Source organism: Nicotiana tomentosiformis, chromosome 6, assembly GCF_000390325.3.
Source record: "Nicotiana tomentosiformis chromosome 6, ASM39032v3, whole genome shotgun sequence".
Lineage (NCBI taxonomy): Eukaryota > Viridiplantae > Streptophyta > Magnoliopsida > Solanales > Solanaceae > Nicotiana > Nicotiana tomentosiformis.
In genome coordinates this window covers 94,431,267-94,450,532 of record NC_090817.1, presented here as the reverse complement: position 1 = coordinate 94,450,532, position 19,266 = coordinate 94,431,267, and the positions used below count along the sequence as shown (strand labels likewise).

At 33.4% G+C, this 19,266-nt stretch overlaps 1 protein-coding gene across 2 annotated transcripts; it reads right to left on the bottom strand.

Moving 5' to 3' along the window:
* Nucleotides 1–4,809: 4,809 nt before the first annotated feature.
* LOC104105412 (ubiquitin carboxyl-terminal hydrolase 8) lies at nucleotides 4,810–16,496 on the bottom strand. 2 transcript variants are annotated; one of them, XM_009613701.4, is made up of 13 exons: nucleotides 16,225–16,496; nucleotides 14,629–14,877; nucleotides 13,805–13,946; nucleotides 12,151–12,210; nucleotides 11,978–12,073; nucleotides 10,699–11,034; nucleotides 10,121–10,261; nucleotides 9,826–9,996; nucleotides 8,346–8,603; nucleotides 7,997–8,145; nucleotides 6,673–7,239; nucleotides 5,777–6,050; nucleotides 4,810–5,335 (listed from the first exon to the last, which is right to left on the bottom strand). In XM_009613701.4, the coding sequence occupies exons 1-13, from the start codon at nucleotides 16,317–16,319 to the stop codon at nucleotides 5,219–5,221; spliced, it is 2,655 nt and encodes an 884-aa protein (XP_009611996.1). In that variant the 5' UTR covers nucleotides 16,320–16,496; the 3' UTR covers nucleotides 4,810–5,218. The 2 variants fall into 2 exon arrangements, with proteins under 2 accessions (XP_009611996.1, XP_070033705.1); XM_070177604.1 differs by lacking the exon at nucleotides 16,225–16,496 and adding an exon at nucleotides 15,530–15,722.
* Nucleotides 16,497–19,266: the final 2,770 nt, after the last annotated feature.

The window sequence follows — 19,266 nt, the reverse complement described above, 5'->3', positions numbered from 1 at the left end:
ATAAAACACATTTGTGGATGTGTATCTCTCTGTGTATTTTGTTTCTCTAGGGATCTAAGAGTAATTTTTTGTGGAGGTTTTCATTATTATGTCATGCGTATGAGATATTGCGAATAGTCAGATAAATATCTTTTTTGTATGACAGACAGTGACCTTGCGCGTAGCTCGACCCATTCCATAGATACCCGTCACCTCTTACTAGCAACAGATATTAGGTAATTAACTTTATCCATCAAGGTTTGAACAAATAAAAATAAATCACCTAGTATTTTTGTTTTCGCTAAAATTTGAACAAGAAACCTCATGGTTCTCACTCATTTCATTGACCACTAAACATATCCTTGAGTGTTAATCAAATAAATATTTATAATTTATTTTAAACTATAAATTTAAATTTTTTTATTTTTTATTAATCATCGTGTCTAGTCAAAATATACTAATATATAAAATGGGACGAAGGGAGTAATATTCTATAATTTATTATGTTAGTCCTGATTCTGCCACTTTAAAATAATTCAGCAATAGAATTTTGAGCCAAAGAAGACTGTACCCCGTATAAAATAAAAATGTGTCTTAATGCAAAAACCATGCTCCACTAACAACAGTAAAAATATGAAATAGAAATTCTAAACTTTTGGATGTGACATTCATGGCCAAGATCTATCGTGATCAAATAACCCTAGCCATATTCAACAAATAATGAAATGATACCAATAAACCTTGTCGTGGAATAGATAATATTTCTTTGCTTCGCCTTTAATTTAAGAATTCAAGTTCGAATTCTAAGAGTAATAAAAATTCAATAGAAAATATTTTTCTCTTTTAATATAGGAACTTATGTCGTATGAAACTGAATTAATCTGGTCTCATGCAAAAACAAATCTAAGTAAAAATAAAGTGGTAATTAGTATTTGACCGTCGGGGGTTTAGGGAGATATAGCACCCTTCCTAGAAGGTGGTTATATTCCTAAGTGCTCTCTAGGTATATTGAAAAGTTAGTTGTTAATGGTAATTTCACAGTTATTATTATAAAAAATAAAAAAAAATGAAGTGACCACGTACTATAGAGTGTCAATGACTTCTAACGAATGGACACAATCATGAACCGGCCTCAACTAACTTTTACAGTATTTCTTTATCAAGGGTTAAACTGTCAAAAGTTGCACTCCCTTTTAACCAAGAATTTAAGGACCCATTCGGCCATAGATTTTGTCAAAAAAAAATCAAATTTTTTTTGGCAAATACATCTTTGTTTATAAATTTTATCTATATTTTGGCAAATTCCAAAAATTCAAAACTCAAATCCCAAAACCAGCTCCCAAAATATTACAATTATATTTTTAAAAAATTGCTCCAAACTTTTGTATTTTATAAAAGAGCCCACCATTAATATTTTGTAATAATGATGCTTCGTCTTCTCGGCCATCTGATAGTGTATTATGTAGTTCATTATAAAAATGATAATTTTGTACCAAATTTATTTATGTTCAGGACTATGGTTTGTGATAATGATAATGAATATTATTGATGAAGGTACTATTGGGTATTTGTGATAGTTTTTAGAATTTGTGGTATAAGTCATGTTTCATGTTTTTTTTCAAAAAACAAAGTCAAATATGTTTTGAAAACTGATGTCCAAAACACATTTTCATCTTCAAACCAAACCTCACCTAAAGAACTTGTATGCGTGGAAATTTTAATTTTTATGGTTTAGTATTATTTAGATGTAGACTTTTACCTAAAAAAATCAAGTAGATAGAAATAATCATCTATTTAATTTATGTGAAGCAACAACATAAAAAATATTATACTACCAACGTAAAAAGGCAAGTTTAGTGCATAAAGTATCTCGCATTCACCCTGGGTCTAGGGAAGGGCCGTACCCGGAGGAGTGTGATGTAAACAATCTATCTAATGCTATTTTCATGGCTCGAACTCGTGACCTATAGAACATATGAAAATAATTTTACTGTTGTTTCAAGGCTCCTTCTAACTACCGAGGTATATTATAAAAGGATTATTTTCATATTACTTCCCTCATTTGCTGCACACTAGTTATATGTAGTTCTTTTTTAGATAAAAAATATTTTACAATATCTGTATATATAATAGAAAATAAGGCAAGTTATCGGGCTTCTACCTGTTAAATACACTTTTGTAAATTTCTTAAATTATTTGTTTTTCCTTAAAGGTGACACGGTGTTTTTAGTCTTCTCTTATTATATGAATGAAGTTGCTTGTGAAAGTGTTTTTAAAGGTTTGGCATTAAGCCTACAAAAGAATCTGTAATGTCAAATCATGTAGTAGTTGGTATTTTGGAAGTTAGTGAGGGGAAATACTCAGTGTGTAAAAGATAGGTGGTTTTCTGGCCTATACTTGCTTTGATTTCATTTACTCTCTGCGCATTTACTCAGCAGTAATCTGTCATGTCAACACACAAATCGAAACTCCGAACCTGTTTTTTTTGCTGCAGCCAATAGTGTTAACTTTATAAAGACAGTGGAAACCCAAAGGAGTAGCTGGTTTTTCTAATCCTTTTTCCATTTGTCCACTTCATTTTTTTTTGCTGTTTTTTAATCAGAGTTTTTCATTATCCTCAGTTTCTCTTTACTACTTTACTACTGATATCAGGCAACAATTCATTTTCTTTTCTATCATAATATACTCCCTCGTTCAATTTTAGTTGTCAAATATTTTAAAAATAAATTATCATTTTCACTTGTTACTTTTCACATATAAAAAAAATTCTGTTTTGTACTTCGCATTAATTACTTATTTCAAATCTATTAAGACTATACACCAATTAATATGGATATCATGGTAAATTATACACTTTATTTATTATTTCTTAAGAGGTGTGTAAATTTAATAATGGACAAGTAAAGGTGAACGACGAGAGTAACCTTTTTATCTTCAAAACGGAGTTGAAATAAATAAATTTAATGGTAGTGTTAGGTTTTCGAAACCTTTTAATTTCCTAGAAAAAACTAAAGAGGATCATATTTGTTCGTGTACTAGAAGAAGATTAATGACCCTACCGTTATACTTTTGTCTCTAATTACCCTCACCCATAAAAAACTTGAATTCAGCTTAAAAGTTACACGTGGCCATTTTCTCTAAACTTAATTGTAGTGTTTGGTTATGATTAGGTTTTCGAGAACTATTAATTTCCAAGAAAATGAAAAAGGATCATATTTTAAATTTTGCCCAGGATTGATCAAGAACATTTGGAACTTACAATCTGTCATTACGATAAAACTTAACTGCTTTGAACTCGCATTGCCCAATAAAAAAAAACCTTAATCATTTGAAGGAAAGATTTAATTTACTCATCATTACCCAAAATGGCTGCTTTGTAGAGGAATATTTGAAGAAAGAATAATAAAAATTACATTCTAAAGTCACGAAAATTAGATGCGTAGATCAATGTCACCAAAATCAATGAGAAGGCAATGAATCATTCTCCTTCTGCCGTTAATTTTCTAATATTTCCTCTTCTCAATTTGTTTATTCTGTCGCTGAAGAAAATCAGAATGGGAGAAACTAGCAAGTGTTCTTTTATTTTTTATCTTCCTCTTTATATTGATCATAAGAACCATGAGTGTTTACAATAATATACGCTTTTTGTGCGAGCAAACTTGCTTATATTACCAGCTTTCTTGAACTCTTCTCGCATTTGCCCACTTCATTTCTTTGCTCTTTTCATTCAGAATTGTAAAAATAACGCTCCAATCCCCAATGACGTTCAAGATTCGATTTCCATTTGTTAGTGTCACTTACAGAAACTAAAAGAGCAGCCCGATACACTAATTAAGCCTTCCGCTATACGCGGGGTCCAGGAAAAGGCCGTACCATAAGAATTTATTGTATAAAGTGTTACCCTGCATTCCTGCAAGAGGTTGTTTTCACGGCTCAAACCCGTAACCTCACGGTCACATGACTCCCGCTTCCGATTGTTGAGAATTTCCTTCACCCTTAATCAAAGGTCTTAAGATCGAAATCTGAGAATAGATAACCTTTCAATAAGGAGCACCACCGATACCCCCTTAAGTGGCTTATCCACCGTGAATCCAAAGTAAGATTAGTGAATTAATTCCGAACAAAAAAGATAAGTTTGCAAGATTGTTGTTTGTATATGTAATCAATCCTAAGGAGAAGAACAAAATTAAGGAGGGGATCCCACATGCATGTTACGTAATTAATATCAAGACGGACGGTGGTCCAAACTATTTAAAAGACAGCCGAGAAAAATAAAGATTTTGTAGTGCCTTTTGGGGTTTCCTATTATAGTATAGACCCACCAGATATAGAAGATAATTAATTTAGATTTAATGACGTTCAACAAGCACCGCCAGTATAGCTAGGGTTTAGTTTCTTTCCCAATACGGCTAAACCCTTACTCATAACCAAGATTAAGCACCAATAACAATAATGTACACCTATATACACATACATATTCACTTGTCTCTACATAATATACTTTCAATTCCCTCTTTCCAAATAATCTATACCTGTTTTTCACTTCATCCTATATTAATGTTTCATGTTTTTTTCCAAAGGATTAGTAATTAAAGCTCCATAAAAAGTTATAATTAAACTCACATTTACATTTCATTTATTTTTTCTTTCTGCTCTAACTGAACATTAGATAGGACTCAATCAAAGTACAATATAAGCAACTGTTTCTCAGGCCTCTTGGATCTTAACTCACCATCAAGAAGCTTGCTTTCTCACATTACTAGTATAAACCATATGTTTTTAAAGGTGAAAATGGAAGTTAGAAACCCAAAGTATAATATACAGTGAAAATTATCACCAGAATTGATAAATGAAATTAATATAATTTCTATCAAGTAATGTTCAATAATTCATCTCAGAAAACACCTTATCATTTTGTCCTCTCCTCAAAACTATAATTACAGCCAGTGCATAAGCAATTTCTGTTCCAGGCTATTTTCTGATCTGCTAAGGACGATAAAGGAAATTATCTTCTATAAAAAAACAGCTATGTAAGTAAAAACCTTAATTTCTTTCCCTCTTCGCTACGATGCTACATAACCCTTATCACCACTCCACTAGATTCTTTTTGACCCAACATTACAACTAAACTAGGTGATGCGAAGGTCAAAGAATGCTCTCATCAATGCTATTCCTGTAAGGCTTGAGAAAAGATAAATCAAGCCTTGATGTTTAGTACTGTAACAACTATCATCTAATGTTAGATTTCTTCAACTCGTCTATAAAATAGAACATAGGCGGCCGAGGTTTTGAGCTTGTCCTGGCTGATGGAATACACATGGCTGTCATCGAAGTCATACCACCGATCAGCACCTTGCTAGATTATTAGAAGAAGAAAAACACAAAGTTAGAATATCTGGATTAAACTAGGAAGACTGTAAAAGTCTGAATATTTGACCTTCTTGCATATTCTTCATGATGAAGAAATAAAAAAAATGAAGACGCATGACCAAAGTTAAATATATAATAGATGCACATGTGTGCAATATGTGATTAATTTAGATGCAGATGATGCATTGGAACTAAAAAATACATCAAAGGAACACTCACTACGAACAATAAGAATAAGACCAATAGAGGAAATTTCTATATTTGCCCTTGGAGGTAGGTTTCAGTGACCGCCCACCACCCACCCTTCTCCCCAAGTACTGATCTTAAGATGCCATTTTTATCAGGTATAAAAGAATCCTATTTACCATAGAATAGAAACAAAACCAAGAAAAAGAAGCAAGGTAATCCAAGTCGCAGCACCGCTTACATGAACAAACGCAGTGTAGTGACCCCCTCCCATGCTTCCATAATGGTTGCTAATTGCATAAAGCATATACCGATAGGAAGATTTGCCATCCTTGTAGGCCAAATATGAGGATAAATCAAGATCATGAGTTGGGAAGTCAACATACGTCTCCAACTTGTTCTTCAGAAACCGGTTGTACGAGAACCTCTTCAGGTGGATGACCAGAATCTCCGGCAGTCTCCAAAGATCCAACTTTTTAGTAGCTTGGCGATGCTGCTTGCATGCAGGGCAGTACCTAATGTTGGATATAAGACAAAGAAAGTTAGGCAGATTATATTCATACTTCCCAAGCGAATGACACAAATAAATGATTAGATGATAAGATAGAATACTAGAAACATTTCATGAAAGAAGTCTTTTCTCCCATTAGTGGCCCCAGGTAAATAGCTGAATATTATTATCTCAATTACTGTCTGTAGTTGCTATGAATATACAAGAAACAAAGAGCAACACATAAAGCATTTCAGAAGCACAATGTGCAGAAAATCAATAGGTGTTACATAAGATCATCAGATGCTGTCATTGTTTCTTTAACATAACTGAACTAGAAGTTGGAAGGATACTACTCATGCCATGTTGCAAAGTCAAGGTCCAATTTGGTTGAGGGGAGGCTAATAAGAATGGTTTATCCACAATAAGCAATCACGACGCGGTGGAAAATATTGACAGAAATGAAATAAAATGGTATAATTGGAAAAATACAATTATGTAATTACAAAAGTTGAGGGTTTATAATATTAGCACAAACCAAAGAAGAAGCAAAAAGGGAAGCATTACGAGAAATTTCATATGTTATGAATACATAGCTTGCATATGAATGGTGTACAATCACAGAAGTGAGGGAGTTGCATACTTACCACATATCTTCTGGCCCTAGAGGCTCTTCCTTCAGAAATGCCTCAAGACATTTATACAGAGAGACAGATTCTTGTGGTCTTTTGGCAAAAAAACCAGATTTAAAAACTTCTGGCAGTGAGCTGAAAAGGCCTGTATTGTACTGTTCAAGAATTTTAGGTGACCAACTTACAAGTACATTTAACCGTCCAGAGATATCTGTGGACTGTAATGGCTCATTCATTACAATCTCGGAGCCTTTAAAGGTTGCCTTATCATCTGATAGGTAAAATTGAAATTCCATGTCTAAAGGTTCGGCAGTATCTTCTTCAGCAATGCTTTCTGGAACCCCGTTTACTATTGAGTTGCCAGGTTCCATGTCTGTGATGACTTCTGAAACTGTACATGCTTCAGTAGCACTTCTATCACAGTTAAGATTATCTGCTTGGGCTGTATTGTGGACTAAGAATGGTGTAAGTATCTGTAGATAAAGACTACGGATATCAGATCCTGTAAGAACTCTACTATGCGCGGCAAGCGGAATGCCAAATGTCTTCATGTTTGAGGTCAGCTTTCCGTATATATAATGCCTGCACATGCAGTCTTCATAAGATTGCTAGAATGGAAGAGGAAATCAAGAAGGAAATGATATTTTGCCAAAATAAATATCAGCCATCTCATTTAATGAGTCAAGGACCACTATGAGAATCTTTCAATGGATCAAAAGTTAAACTAAACATAATCAGCAAACAAAACAGCAGGAAATTCCATATCATATACAGCTTCAGCAGTAAGATGCATGGAAGAAGCAATAGTTTCATGATTGTCCAAATAATCTAGAAGGATCACACACATCATCTGAACTACATGTTGCTCGACGAACCATGCATAACGATGATTTGTAATGTATTCAAGTGAAGCGAATTGAGACTGAGGATGCTCAACAGTACTAAATAAACCACCTCACATTTTTACTTTATACAAGATAGAAGTATATGACAACTAACAGCCTACTCTATTAACTAACTGGAGTTGTGTCGATCATGAATTAATCACCCGATCTCCATAAAGCAAACTAATAGACTGAGATATTACTACATATGTCATCTGCGAAAATATTTTGTCAATTCTTTTAAGCAATGTAGTCATCAAGTACGCCCACATCCAAACCCTGCCATGATTAAGAGTGATGATGTGGAAGCACCACCCTTGGAGTACTTTTTCCCCCAACTTATTACTTATGAAACATAGCTGTGCATGCAAGACACATCTGAGTAATGGCTAGTAATGTTTGATGAACTTTAAAGCAAAAAAAGATAATGCCCAAATTATGAAGTCAAGACATACTCATCAATCTGTTGATGCGTAAACACAACCAAGGGGGCTTCTTCAGTACCCTTGTGCAACCGATAAGCAACAAGTCGGTCACCATCTCTTATTAAGGATAATGAATCGGCTGGCTCCTCAAGATAACGTATAATGCGGTTGTTGTATATCTGTAACATTAAATGGAGTAAGAGCTGGAAATACAACAACAACAACCCAGCAAGAGCTGGAAATAAAATTTTGGAAATAGGAAAAAGGACTCTACTTGACTATCCAATACACAGTATGTAATAAGTTCTATTTAGGAAACAATAAAGCAACAACTTGAAATCCATAACCATTTCTCATCACTGGAAATTCTGCACTTTACCTCAGCCACCAAAAGGGTCTCATCAGCGTCCAAAGAGCATGCAGTGCTTAAAGCACGAATAAGATCTTCAAGTCTTCCATCCTTGGAAACAGTGATTGTAAAGGCAGATATCTGAATATCACTGCCATTTTTTATAACTGTGACAGTCATTGACCTCATAGATGTAGATGGAAGAGGCAGTGACAAATACATGAAAGGATCAAACATGATGGAGACCTTTTTGCAAACAGGACAGACCAATGTGGAACGATATTGACCCTGCAACAATCGAGATAAGCTCTGAGAAGCAAGACTAGAAAAGAAACTTGTATAAATGTGCAGAAAAAGGGAGTCAGATGAAGTAAACTTTTAAATCCTCCTAAAAGTCATAGACAAATCACGACCTGCTAGGAAACATGTACTATGTACATGGTTTCTAAAGTGAAATTTCAAAATTTACGACATCTAGTGATAGACATGGCTAAGAGTCAACTTTATTAATGCAAAAAATTACAGAATAAAAAAACTAAAAAAAATGACAAGCTATCATCAATTGGTGGTATTCGAAATTATCTTAGAATTGCAGAGCTTTATCTCACAGATGATTGGCCAAAGAGGAATTTAGAAATTACATACCGCCATAGACTACATAACGCATAAAAAGACCAATTACTTCCAAACACACCTATAGAGTGCACAAATGTCAGAAACATTCACAATGTTCAAGGTTTTCACATAATTCTTTTTCTTTTTTGATAAGGTAGGTTCAAGTTTTTATATAATTAAACTTGTAAACTATGGAAGAACAAAAATTTAACTTTCTTATGGAGATTAAAGGCTGGAATATTCTTCTTCTTTTAGGAAATTTCAGTAAAACTCAAAAAGACATCAAAGATAAAATGCGGAGACCATATAGAGAAAACAGGGAGCACTACAAATAAAACTAATTTGTTTTAAAATAAACCTGAATCCAAAATTCAGCTCTTAGTTCAGGACTGCATTCTAGGAAAATAGTATGTCAGTTGTTAACAAATAGTACTCCCACTATTCCGAATTATTGAACCAAGTTGGTTATCGGATTGATTTGAAAGGGACGACTAATTCAATTTCCATTACTTATGGTAAGAGTTGAATTCAATTTCCATTACTTACAATTTCTTTTGAGTAAGGTAAGAAATCTTATTGATGAAAAAGGCAGAGAATCTAGACAAAAATATCTGAGAAATTTGAAGCAAGCTTTAGGAACACTGGTTAAACTTCCCCAAACAGTTGGGGTATAATTACTCTCTCATCCTAGAACAACTCTTGCAGCACAAATACAGTAGAGTTCAGATATTTTTAAAAAATATGCCACTTCATTCTTCTTGCTTTTTCAAGTCAATGTTGAAATGAGATCAATAATTCACATTTGCCTGTGAGAGACGAGAGACCACTGAGTGCCGGTGATATCAAATGTTTCCTACTTCTAGTGAGATACAAGAGACCATCGGATGTTACTCACCTGGCAAACGTCCACTATGATGGAATCATTACGAGCCAGATGATTATTCCAGTATTCATCAGCAATTTCTTCATCTGGACGATCATCTCCATCCTTAGCTTCAACATAAGGTTTATTCTTGACACGGTTCAAATCTTCGTGGAGTCCATCCAATAGAAAAGCTAGGAGCTCCTGCAGATATAAATAGGAGAATTAGATGTCAAAAGATGCCCACAAAATGAGAGGACAGAAAAGAGAGCGTTAATAAGTGACCTAAAACTGGGAAACTAAATCCAACAGGAAGGACTGAAAGGACCTGAGAATCATGCTGATTAAAGCCGCTGAATTGAGGAGCAAAATGAGCAAGCTTTAATTTGAATGTTCTAGGTGCCACAGGAGTCGCTCCAGGAGCCCATAATTTCTTCAAAAGGTCACCAAAAGCAGATGCAATTTCACCCTGAAAGAATTTAAAGAGAGGAACTTAGACAATAAAATATGTAAGGAGACAGATTAGAACACAATGTTTGATTGGGATGAGATGAGGTGGAAGGAGGAGGAAAAGTAAAAGAGGTAAAGTTTATTCCCCTTGTTTGGTACGAAACAAAAAGTGGAGATATTGAATACCCTCCGAATCAATTTTCTCAACCCCTACTAAATTGAATGGAACGGATAAGCATATCGTTTTCTTTTGTCCGGGCTAACAAAACAATTGGAGGTAAATAAAGAATTCCTCACCTGGAGAGTAATCAAATGAATTTCTCTTTTTCTTTTACTTTTCCAACCACATATAATGTAGAATAGGTTAAGGGATGTCAACATTGACTTATTCAGAGAGAACTGAAGAAAACATCTAAAGCAGCACGTAATGATCTTGAAATATTCAAGATTGCTTACATTCATTCCCAAAGGGTTATCATGATTTATTTCTCTCTTGTAGTCCCCGAGAAAGTAATCAACAAGCTTTGGCGTATGTGCAAGGCACTGAAGAGCACTGTTCATGAAACAGGTGTTCCCTAGGTTTTGCAATCCAGTCAAGCCCAAGGTACCAGCTTCACATGGACCTCCAGAAAATGATGAAGAACTGCTCCTAGTGAGATTAGAGGTTATACCACTGCCAGTACCATTCATCAGAAAAGAAGAACCATTAGGGTATTGCATTGACATCTCATCTTTTTTCACTTTATTTTTAACAGAATCTGATAACCCATAGACCTGCAACTCCAAGAGCATCTGCAAGCAAAAACATAAGAGGACAAAATAAGAAGTTTGTCCAAATCATTTCTTGCTTACAAGCGGTGCGAACCATTAAACACTAAATTCTAGAGTTAATTCAAGAGTCAGTAATAAGACTATAAGGCAACCCATAACCAGCAAAATGCCTTCAACAGTAAAGGTTTACCTTGCTCTCAGTTAAATGGTAACCCACAAGGAAAAAAGAAACATAAAACAGATAAAACTTTGGCATCTCTTTCAATTTGTTTCACAGATAAACAGCCTAAGAAAATACAAAAACAATCAATGATGAACCACACCGGTAATAACTGCCACAAATGGAAAAAAACAAAAAACAAAACAGTTGCTCTTTTTGTAATCTTAGATCCAGCTGAAAAACAGCATAACTAAGCTGAATTTACCCGCCTGTTCTCCAAGACGAATGGGTGTATAAGCTGGTCGTTAGACATGACAGTCCCGTTTATTATGTGTTTCTTTTGTCCCAGGGTAATAAAAGAGCTAAAGTTTCTTAGAGTGTACATCATTGAAAGTACAAGGAAAGAGCACATCTACTGCTTATAAATGAATAACTCCAGAACGAACCCTAAAATGAAAGAGAGTCGCATAAAACTGAATTTTGGTGGGCTTAGCATTGTCCATGCTCAAGAAAAAACAACACTTATATAGAAAATGGAGAAAAATCATTGTCTCACTTCATTCCTAGATGAAGTGTTAAGTAAGCATATTCATCACCTCAATCATTATATATCTTTTTACGACACAAACACTAGATAAAGAAATGGAAAAATCTGCTAAAAACACTTAATTAGAAAACAATTAGAAAAAAGCATAACTAAATTATTTCCTTAGTAAAGACAGGAAAAATAGTGAATGCCGCAGAAGCATTGGTCGACTTGTTTATTGGTTAGTCATGAAGTATGACACAGTTGAAAGTACATACATCTTGCTCTGACTGTTTCTGAGAGTCTTTGAGGATCTTATTGTTTTCATCTGAAAAAAACAATGCCGTCTGCCCAGATAAATCCCAAATCCGTAACTGCAGAGAACAAAAATACCATTAATCTCCTGAAAGAGATACCATTGCAATTGATTAACAACAGTATTGAAACTTACGGGTTCTGTATCGACACTAAAAATTCTGCAGGCTCTTTTAAAGCATTCAACTGTATTGTCCTGAATCAAATGTGAGAAGACAAATGTAAAACTAGACTCTAAAGGAAATAAAGCAGCTTAACTGACTCCAAAGCATCGGTGAGGATAGTTAAAAAAAAAAAAGAACATCGGTGAGGATATTATTGCAAGAAAAAAAAAAAGAAACGTTGTCCACCGCAATATTGCAAATGTTTAACATGCAACAGTTACAAAATACAAACAACATTTTGGAAACTACATTTTTATGTACACAAGCTGAGACAGTAAACGGACAAGTCAGCAATAACATTGTTAAGAAAAAAAGAGCTCAAATTAACATCAACTTTCGGGTAAATAATAAATATGAAGTAGCATTGAAGGATCATGTATACACAACGAAATATGTAGTAACTCTAAGAGAACTTTGTTCGAATGAGCATCATTCTTTTGGCTTATTTTCACAAGTGATCAAATTATTTCCTATTAGCTTTATGAAAATTAGAACTCTAGCTATTTTATTTCTTCAGACCAGGGTTTGCATGTAACCGCTTGGTACCATTTCCTCTTAGCATTTGGCAGTCAAGAAAGAGAATTTCTCAAAAACAGATAAAGATGGAGGAAGTCAGGGCATCCTTGAGTATATAAAAAAAGCTAGAACTAATTTCATATCTGATCTAATAAAAAACTAACTTCATCTCCGATGTCTTTCGGCAAGTAAAGACCTCAAATGATATATAGTTCTTCCAAGCTATTAGAGGCAGAATAAATGATTCTGCTAAAACTTTAGATATAAGACAACTTGTTAGTTTTAAATTAAAAGAATAAAACTGTCACATAGTCTACTATGTTATCTCAAAACTAAGTGATTCCCAATTACATAGTTTCTTTCTGCTCCACAAACAGGGGAGGGGTGTCTGGATGAAAATACCGCTTATATTGTTTATTCCTGTCAATACAATTTAACTCTAGATTAATTTACTTTGCTAGAAAGACAATCTAGAGAAAGGAAGCGCTCTTTCTACTATCATTTTCAAAAGACTCACTTCTCTAGAACTCACTGTGGTCAAAAATTGCTGATGAGCAATTCTGTAATTGGGAAATAGAAGTATTAAATGCTTCAAGTGAATTACATAAATATCAATAGGATTGATATCCTTGTCAACAAATTCATGTAAAGCCAAAAATTACCATGCAAAATTTATCCCATTTTGTCAGCAAAAAGATACGTATCCAGCTAACATACTTGTCCTCTTTTTGCACAACCCAGAACCATAAAAAGCTCTTACTGTTAATATTTAAATATCAAACAAAAATGGAAGCACTTAACAGCTATGCCCATTCCAAGTAATTAATATGAGGATGAGAATAGAGGGCTTCATGCATAACCCTTGTTCTTAAAGTTGATATTTTGGACTTGTCCATCTTAGATCCTTCAGTTTCAACAATAAACAGCAACAACAAAAGTGAAGGATGAAAGATGGCAAAGCAGCTGATGAAAAAGAAAGTCAGCTTCACAAATTGTGGCAAGGTCTGTACCAAAAAGATCACATGTGATTATGCACTCTATGGATATTATGACAGTACAAATCTCATGGGAATTGTAGATGAAACTAGAAATTCCAAAGTTATTATTAACCTTTTTGCTTATCCTGACTCCCAAGGAACTGGTTTCCCGCAAAACAGAAAGCCTCAGCTGTAAAGGATAGACATCTGCAATATCCTCATCTGTAGCTGAAAAGCTTTTTCCATTCTTAGCCGCAGCTTTAGAGTTACTGTGCCTGGATGGAAAGGAGCAATTCCAATCAAACTAATCAGAACTCTATAATCAAAAGATCAACTTTTACATAGTGCCAGATGTATGAAATTAACGTGCTAAATAACATGTTACTAGGATCAAAAGACAAATTCCCTTTCTTAGATGTGCAAAAACACCAAAAAGGAAAGTGAAATAATCAGTTATAAGTTAACACCAATCCCCACCCCCCACACACACAAAAAAAATATATGAAAGAGACAAAGAAAATAAGGAAGCGAATTAATAGATTGAGCTTAGCACTTTAAAGCTGAAAGAATAAACAGTGGTCTTGTTAGAATGAAATCTCAAAATGCTTTAAAAAACGAGCTTCCATATGCATTCACAAGGCATTTAACAATATATATTTATAACTGGGAATTGCCATCGGACTAGCAACAACAATGAAGCCTCGAAAGGCTTGAGGCCTCTTTCATGTGAAATGAAAATGTGAATGGTCTGAAAAGCAGAAGAAACCAAACAACAAATTGCAAGTGGTTGTTGTAACCAGAAGTGAAAAATCAATGTTTTATTTGAAGTCGAGAAAAACACATATGCAAATGGTATCCTCAGAATGCTCAACAACTATGGCGTAAATCTCCGTCAGAAGAGGCTTTATCTAACACACTTCAAGGAATACAAATTGGAAACTGCTCTAAAATACTGACCATTTGAGTGCCTGCAGCCAAATGTCGCCAGGGACCAAAGCATAGTCCCGACCAGATACCCCAACTTCACCATTCTCCTGACTCTGTGATAAAGATTCCTCCTCTCTCCTCAAGTTAAATGCGACGTCTGGGCTAAATATGTTGTTAATGATTTTCATTGGCCCTCCATAAGATGGAGCTGGTGCCGCTGCGTACAAAGTCACTGACTTCCCATCTGATGGTGATGACTCCTGTGCTTCTTTCCACCACCTAGAACACAAACACGCTTTCTTATATAGTACTCTAAACATATACGTGTCTGTGGCACCTGTAATATATGTGTGTGCAACACTTTAACCCTCTACTCGGGAAAACACAGACAAAAAATTCTTACCTAGAGAAGACGCTGCAAAGGGTAACTTTTAACTTCTTTCAATTAACATTTCCATGCTATTTACCCCGTCCTTCCCGCTCAAACATTCTCTCTCTTCTTAACAACCACTAGCAAGTGGAAAGCATCATTTGTGTCATTTTTACCACTCTCCCCTACCACCGCACTAGCCCGCGGAGCACTTCTCCACAGATATGCACTTTTTATAATAATTGCGAGAAACAATATTTGAACTGACAACATAATGCATAATCAATTGATATTTTATCGAGATGGAACATTTTTTAAACAAAAAATTTGATAACCGTGGTGTCCGACCAGCTTGTGTGCACCTCTATTAAGGTTGACAAATTGTAGATGGAACAATTTGTCAGCTTCTTCTAAGGTTTACTAAGTTATTAAACAGGTCCTTATAACCACCACTTTCAGATCTTGCCGGCACTTTGCTATACTACTTCTCCATTGTTAACAACTGATAGCTAGGTGTCTTTTACTTTTATTTAGTTGGCAAAACTATCTATTGTAACTTACCCTGTTAACTTTCTGGACTTTATCAGCTCCTTAGCAATCTAGGCCAATGTAATTGAAGCTGATACTCTCTGGCCTAATCTTTCGTAATACTTGCATCTTCTTGATGACATTGGTGAAACTATTTACTTCATCAAAAAAACACAACTGAAAATCCAAGGCCGATACTTTCTTATGCTTAAGCTCACAAAACAAAAATATACAACCCACAACATGATTTGATCCACCGGTTAACAGATAACAAAAACCAACAACATTGATTAAAAACCAACACTAGTTCAATGTACAAAAGCTAATACAATTACCAATCCAAATGGCAACTAATAAAAAAAATAAAAAAACTCACAACACGATTTGATCCAGATAATAAGACTTGATTAAAAAAACTACAACATTCCAATGTAGGGAAGCTAATACAATTACCAATCTAAATGACAAGTAATACAAATAAAAATATAAGTAATTTAAACAAAAAGAAAAAAGAAAAAAAAAACTAGAACTTGTTTCGACTTTCTCGTTATCTCATGGGTTCAGATTCGGGTTTAGCTGAATTGGATCAAACCAAATCATAAAATCAATTGGGAAAGCAAAATCCGAGAATTCAATTCTTTATTTTTATTTATTTTTACTTTTATGTTGATATACATAAACAAACAGTTGCATGAGGAATGGGTCAAAACGGGGAAGTGAGATTTTACCTGTAAGGAACTAAATAAACACGTTGGTCATCGTTTACAGGAGATTCGGGCAGCTGTTGAGGAGAATCCGAGGAATCCTCCGATGGGTTATCCATTTGGACTTGTAGAGAGAGAGAAAAGGTTTTATAGAGAGAGAAAGAAACGGAGTTTTCAGAAATGGCGGAAGAGATTTGCAGCAGAAAAAATGCACATCACTTTTTGGGTGGAAATATAGAGGAATGAGGAAATGGCGGATTTTGCAGAGAAACAAGTGGAGCTTGGATTCAGGGAAAGAGAATATTTATGAAATTATACAGTAAGTAATTAAATGCTTATATATTTACTTATATTGATATACTTAAATCTAATATATATTTGTTAAATTAGTTTTTTTGAATAATACAGTAAGTAATTAAATGCTTATATATTTTCTATTTCTTACTGTTATTATTAATTATATTAAAATACTGAAATCTAATATGAATTTGTTAAGTTAGTTTTCTTGAATAATATAGTAAGTAATTAAATGCTTATATATTTTCTATTTCTTACTGTTATTAATTAAATTAATACTTAAATCTAACATGAATTTATTAAATTAGTTTTCTTGAATAATACAGTAAGTAATTAAATGCTTATATATTTTCTATTTCTTACTGTTATTACTTATATTAATACACTTCATCTAATATAGATTTGTAAAATTACTTTTTTTTAATAATACAGTAAGTAATTAAATGCTTATATATTTTCTATTTCTTACTATTACTAATTAATTAATACTTAAATCTAATATGGGTTTGTTAAATTAGTTTTCTTGAATAATACAGTAAGTAATTAAACGCTTGTATATTTTCTAATTTTTACTGTTATTATATATTCTCTATTTATTATAGTAAGTAATCTAATGTAATTTTGTAAAAAGTAGTTTTTTCTTCTAAAATTAATTAAGAGAGATGGAGAGAAGTAGAGGAGGAAAAGTAATCTAAAAGACAGATCAGATGGATCTTGACTGTGCTCCTTATCTTACTACAGCTAATTCTCTATGTCCTTTATGTTTTTCCCCCTTAATTTATGATAATATAATACTACATAAAAACAAGAAGGGAATTTTGTGTTTGATGCAAATGAAGTTGGGAATGTAATTAATGAAAAATATTGTGGACATTTAGTGATGCTTTTGAGGTGCTTCCTCGTATATAATTAAAAGAACCACTTTAATTATATTTGATTCAAGACATTAAAGAGTCTAGCGGTAAATTTCGACGTCAAATATTCGTCTCAATAATAAATTTAGTTGGGTCTTATTCTTGCGTCCTTGTAGTCTAATTGTTCTTACCGAACTAGCAAATTTAAAGTCTTTCATCTATGGTTAGGCCTTTCTTTATTGCCTCTTTATTTTACAAGGATAAAAAAATTTCGCTGTATACTTTTATTCCTCTTTTAGTAGCTAGTATCTCAACAACAACTATATTTTAGACGTCAAAAATTTATATTTTCCATCATCAATAAATTTCTTTACAATATTGTACTAAGAGAAATATTGATCTAAGAGAGACATTTATGAAAGTTTAGTAACACGTTAATCAACAAATAAAGTTTTATTATGTGATATCTCTCAAATTAGCACCCGTGTCAACGTATAATAAAACTCAATTGTAAAGAGATTTAAAAACAAGAGATACTCAATTCTTTATTACCAGTTTCATATTAAAACAAGAATGTTATAAATAATATTAAGAATGAATGTCCATGTATTATGAAATTACTCGGGAGCAAATTAATTAGTCATAAACTAGTCTAGTTACTTGGCTAATTGGTCATCAAGATTTGTTACTTGGCCACCAAACAACTTTCTTATAAATAAGAGACTTCTCTGCTTATTTGTAGATATCATCAAGAAAAGATCTAGTATTATCTCTATCTAAATTCTTCTTAATTTACTTTATTTTATATTATTTCATAACACGGTATACGCACGAAACTCTGATAAATTGAAATTGTCTACTTCAATCTATTTTCTTGAGTGTGGATGTATTTTTACTCGTCCGTTCTTGTTCGTTTCTTTTGGCTTTCGTTTTATATACTCATATATTTGCTTCACTTTTGAGTTATGAGTATGCAGATATATTGAAGAATGCCTTGAGGCTGTGATTTAATATTGAAGTCTCACCCCAAATCTTAACCTTGGTTGTCCCTGATTAGAACATGATGAAAAATATACATGCCCTGGCCACGGAGACATGTGACAAAATAAACATAAAGTTGATATAAACAGAGGTGGTTGAAGTATGATTTATCTTTTCTTCTCTTTACTGTTTCACGTAATATCCTAATGCTAATGCAATTTAATTATATTTTATTAATATGTATAATTTATTTTATAGTATATTAAAATATATACTCCTGCTCTAGTACAGTTTGCAAGAAATTATAATCACACGAAGTGGTAAAATTTTTAGGTCTTGTTATGACCAGATTCATGTATGATTATGATCACCAATAGTGGAAACCCGTCCTATAAATCTAAAATAAGACATGATGTTACTGTGGAGGTATGAATTGATGTGGACGTGGTAATGGACGAAATTATAATCGTCATCATTGTGGTAACGAGAACAATAATGGTTCTCAAAATAATCCTTCACTTTGTGAAAGTAATATTTTTCATTGATTTGGCATGAGATTTTATAAAGTACGTATAGATTATTATGTTCCTTTCCTGAAGTAAATGTGAAAGCAATGTGATAATTATTATGAATACATATTCATTCTTGGAAGAATATGAACGTGCTAGTGGTAGTGAATATATCACACTCACATCTAGAAATAGTTTTGAGATGAAATAAGAAAATAATGTCATTATTTTGGCATGAATGGTCATTGGTCACGTACCTACGCCAAAATATTTTGGCCATGTGATTATGAAAGGACAACAGTAATGCAAGAAACAGATCTTGCATATAATTTTGACCATGACCATAATGGTATAACTTTCTCTTTAAAAGAGATATTCACTATATGGATGTTGATGAATATGCGGTAGTACAAAATTAATTGAGA

Coding starts and splice junctions, on each gene's coding strand:
- LOC104105412 (XM_009613701.4), bottom strand. CDS start 16,319: ATGGATAACCCATCGGAGGATTCCTCGGATTCTCCTCAACAGCTGCCC. Junction 12,211..13,804: donor GAGTCAGGATAAGCAAAAAG/GTTAATAATAAC, acceptor CATTTGATTCAG/GACAATACAGTTGAATGCTT. Junction 11,035..11,977: donor AGAAACAGTCAGAGCAAGAT/GTATGTACTTTC, acceptor TTTTGCTTGCAG/ATGCTCTTGGAGTTGCAGGT.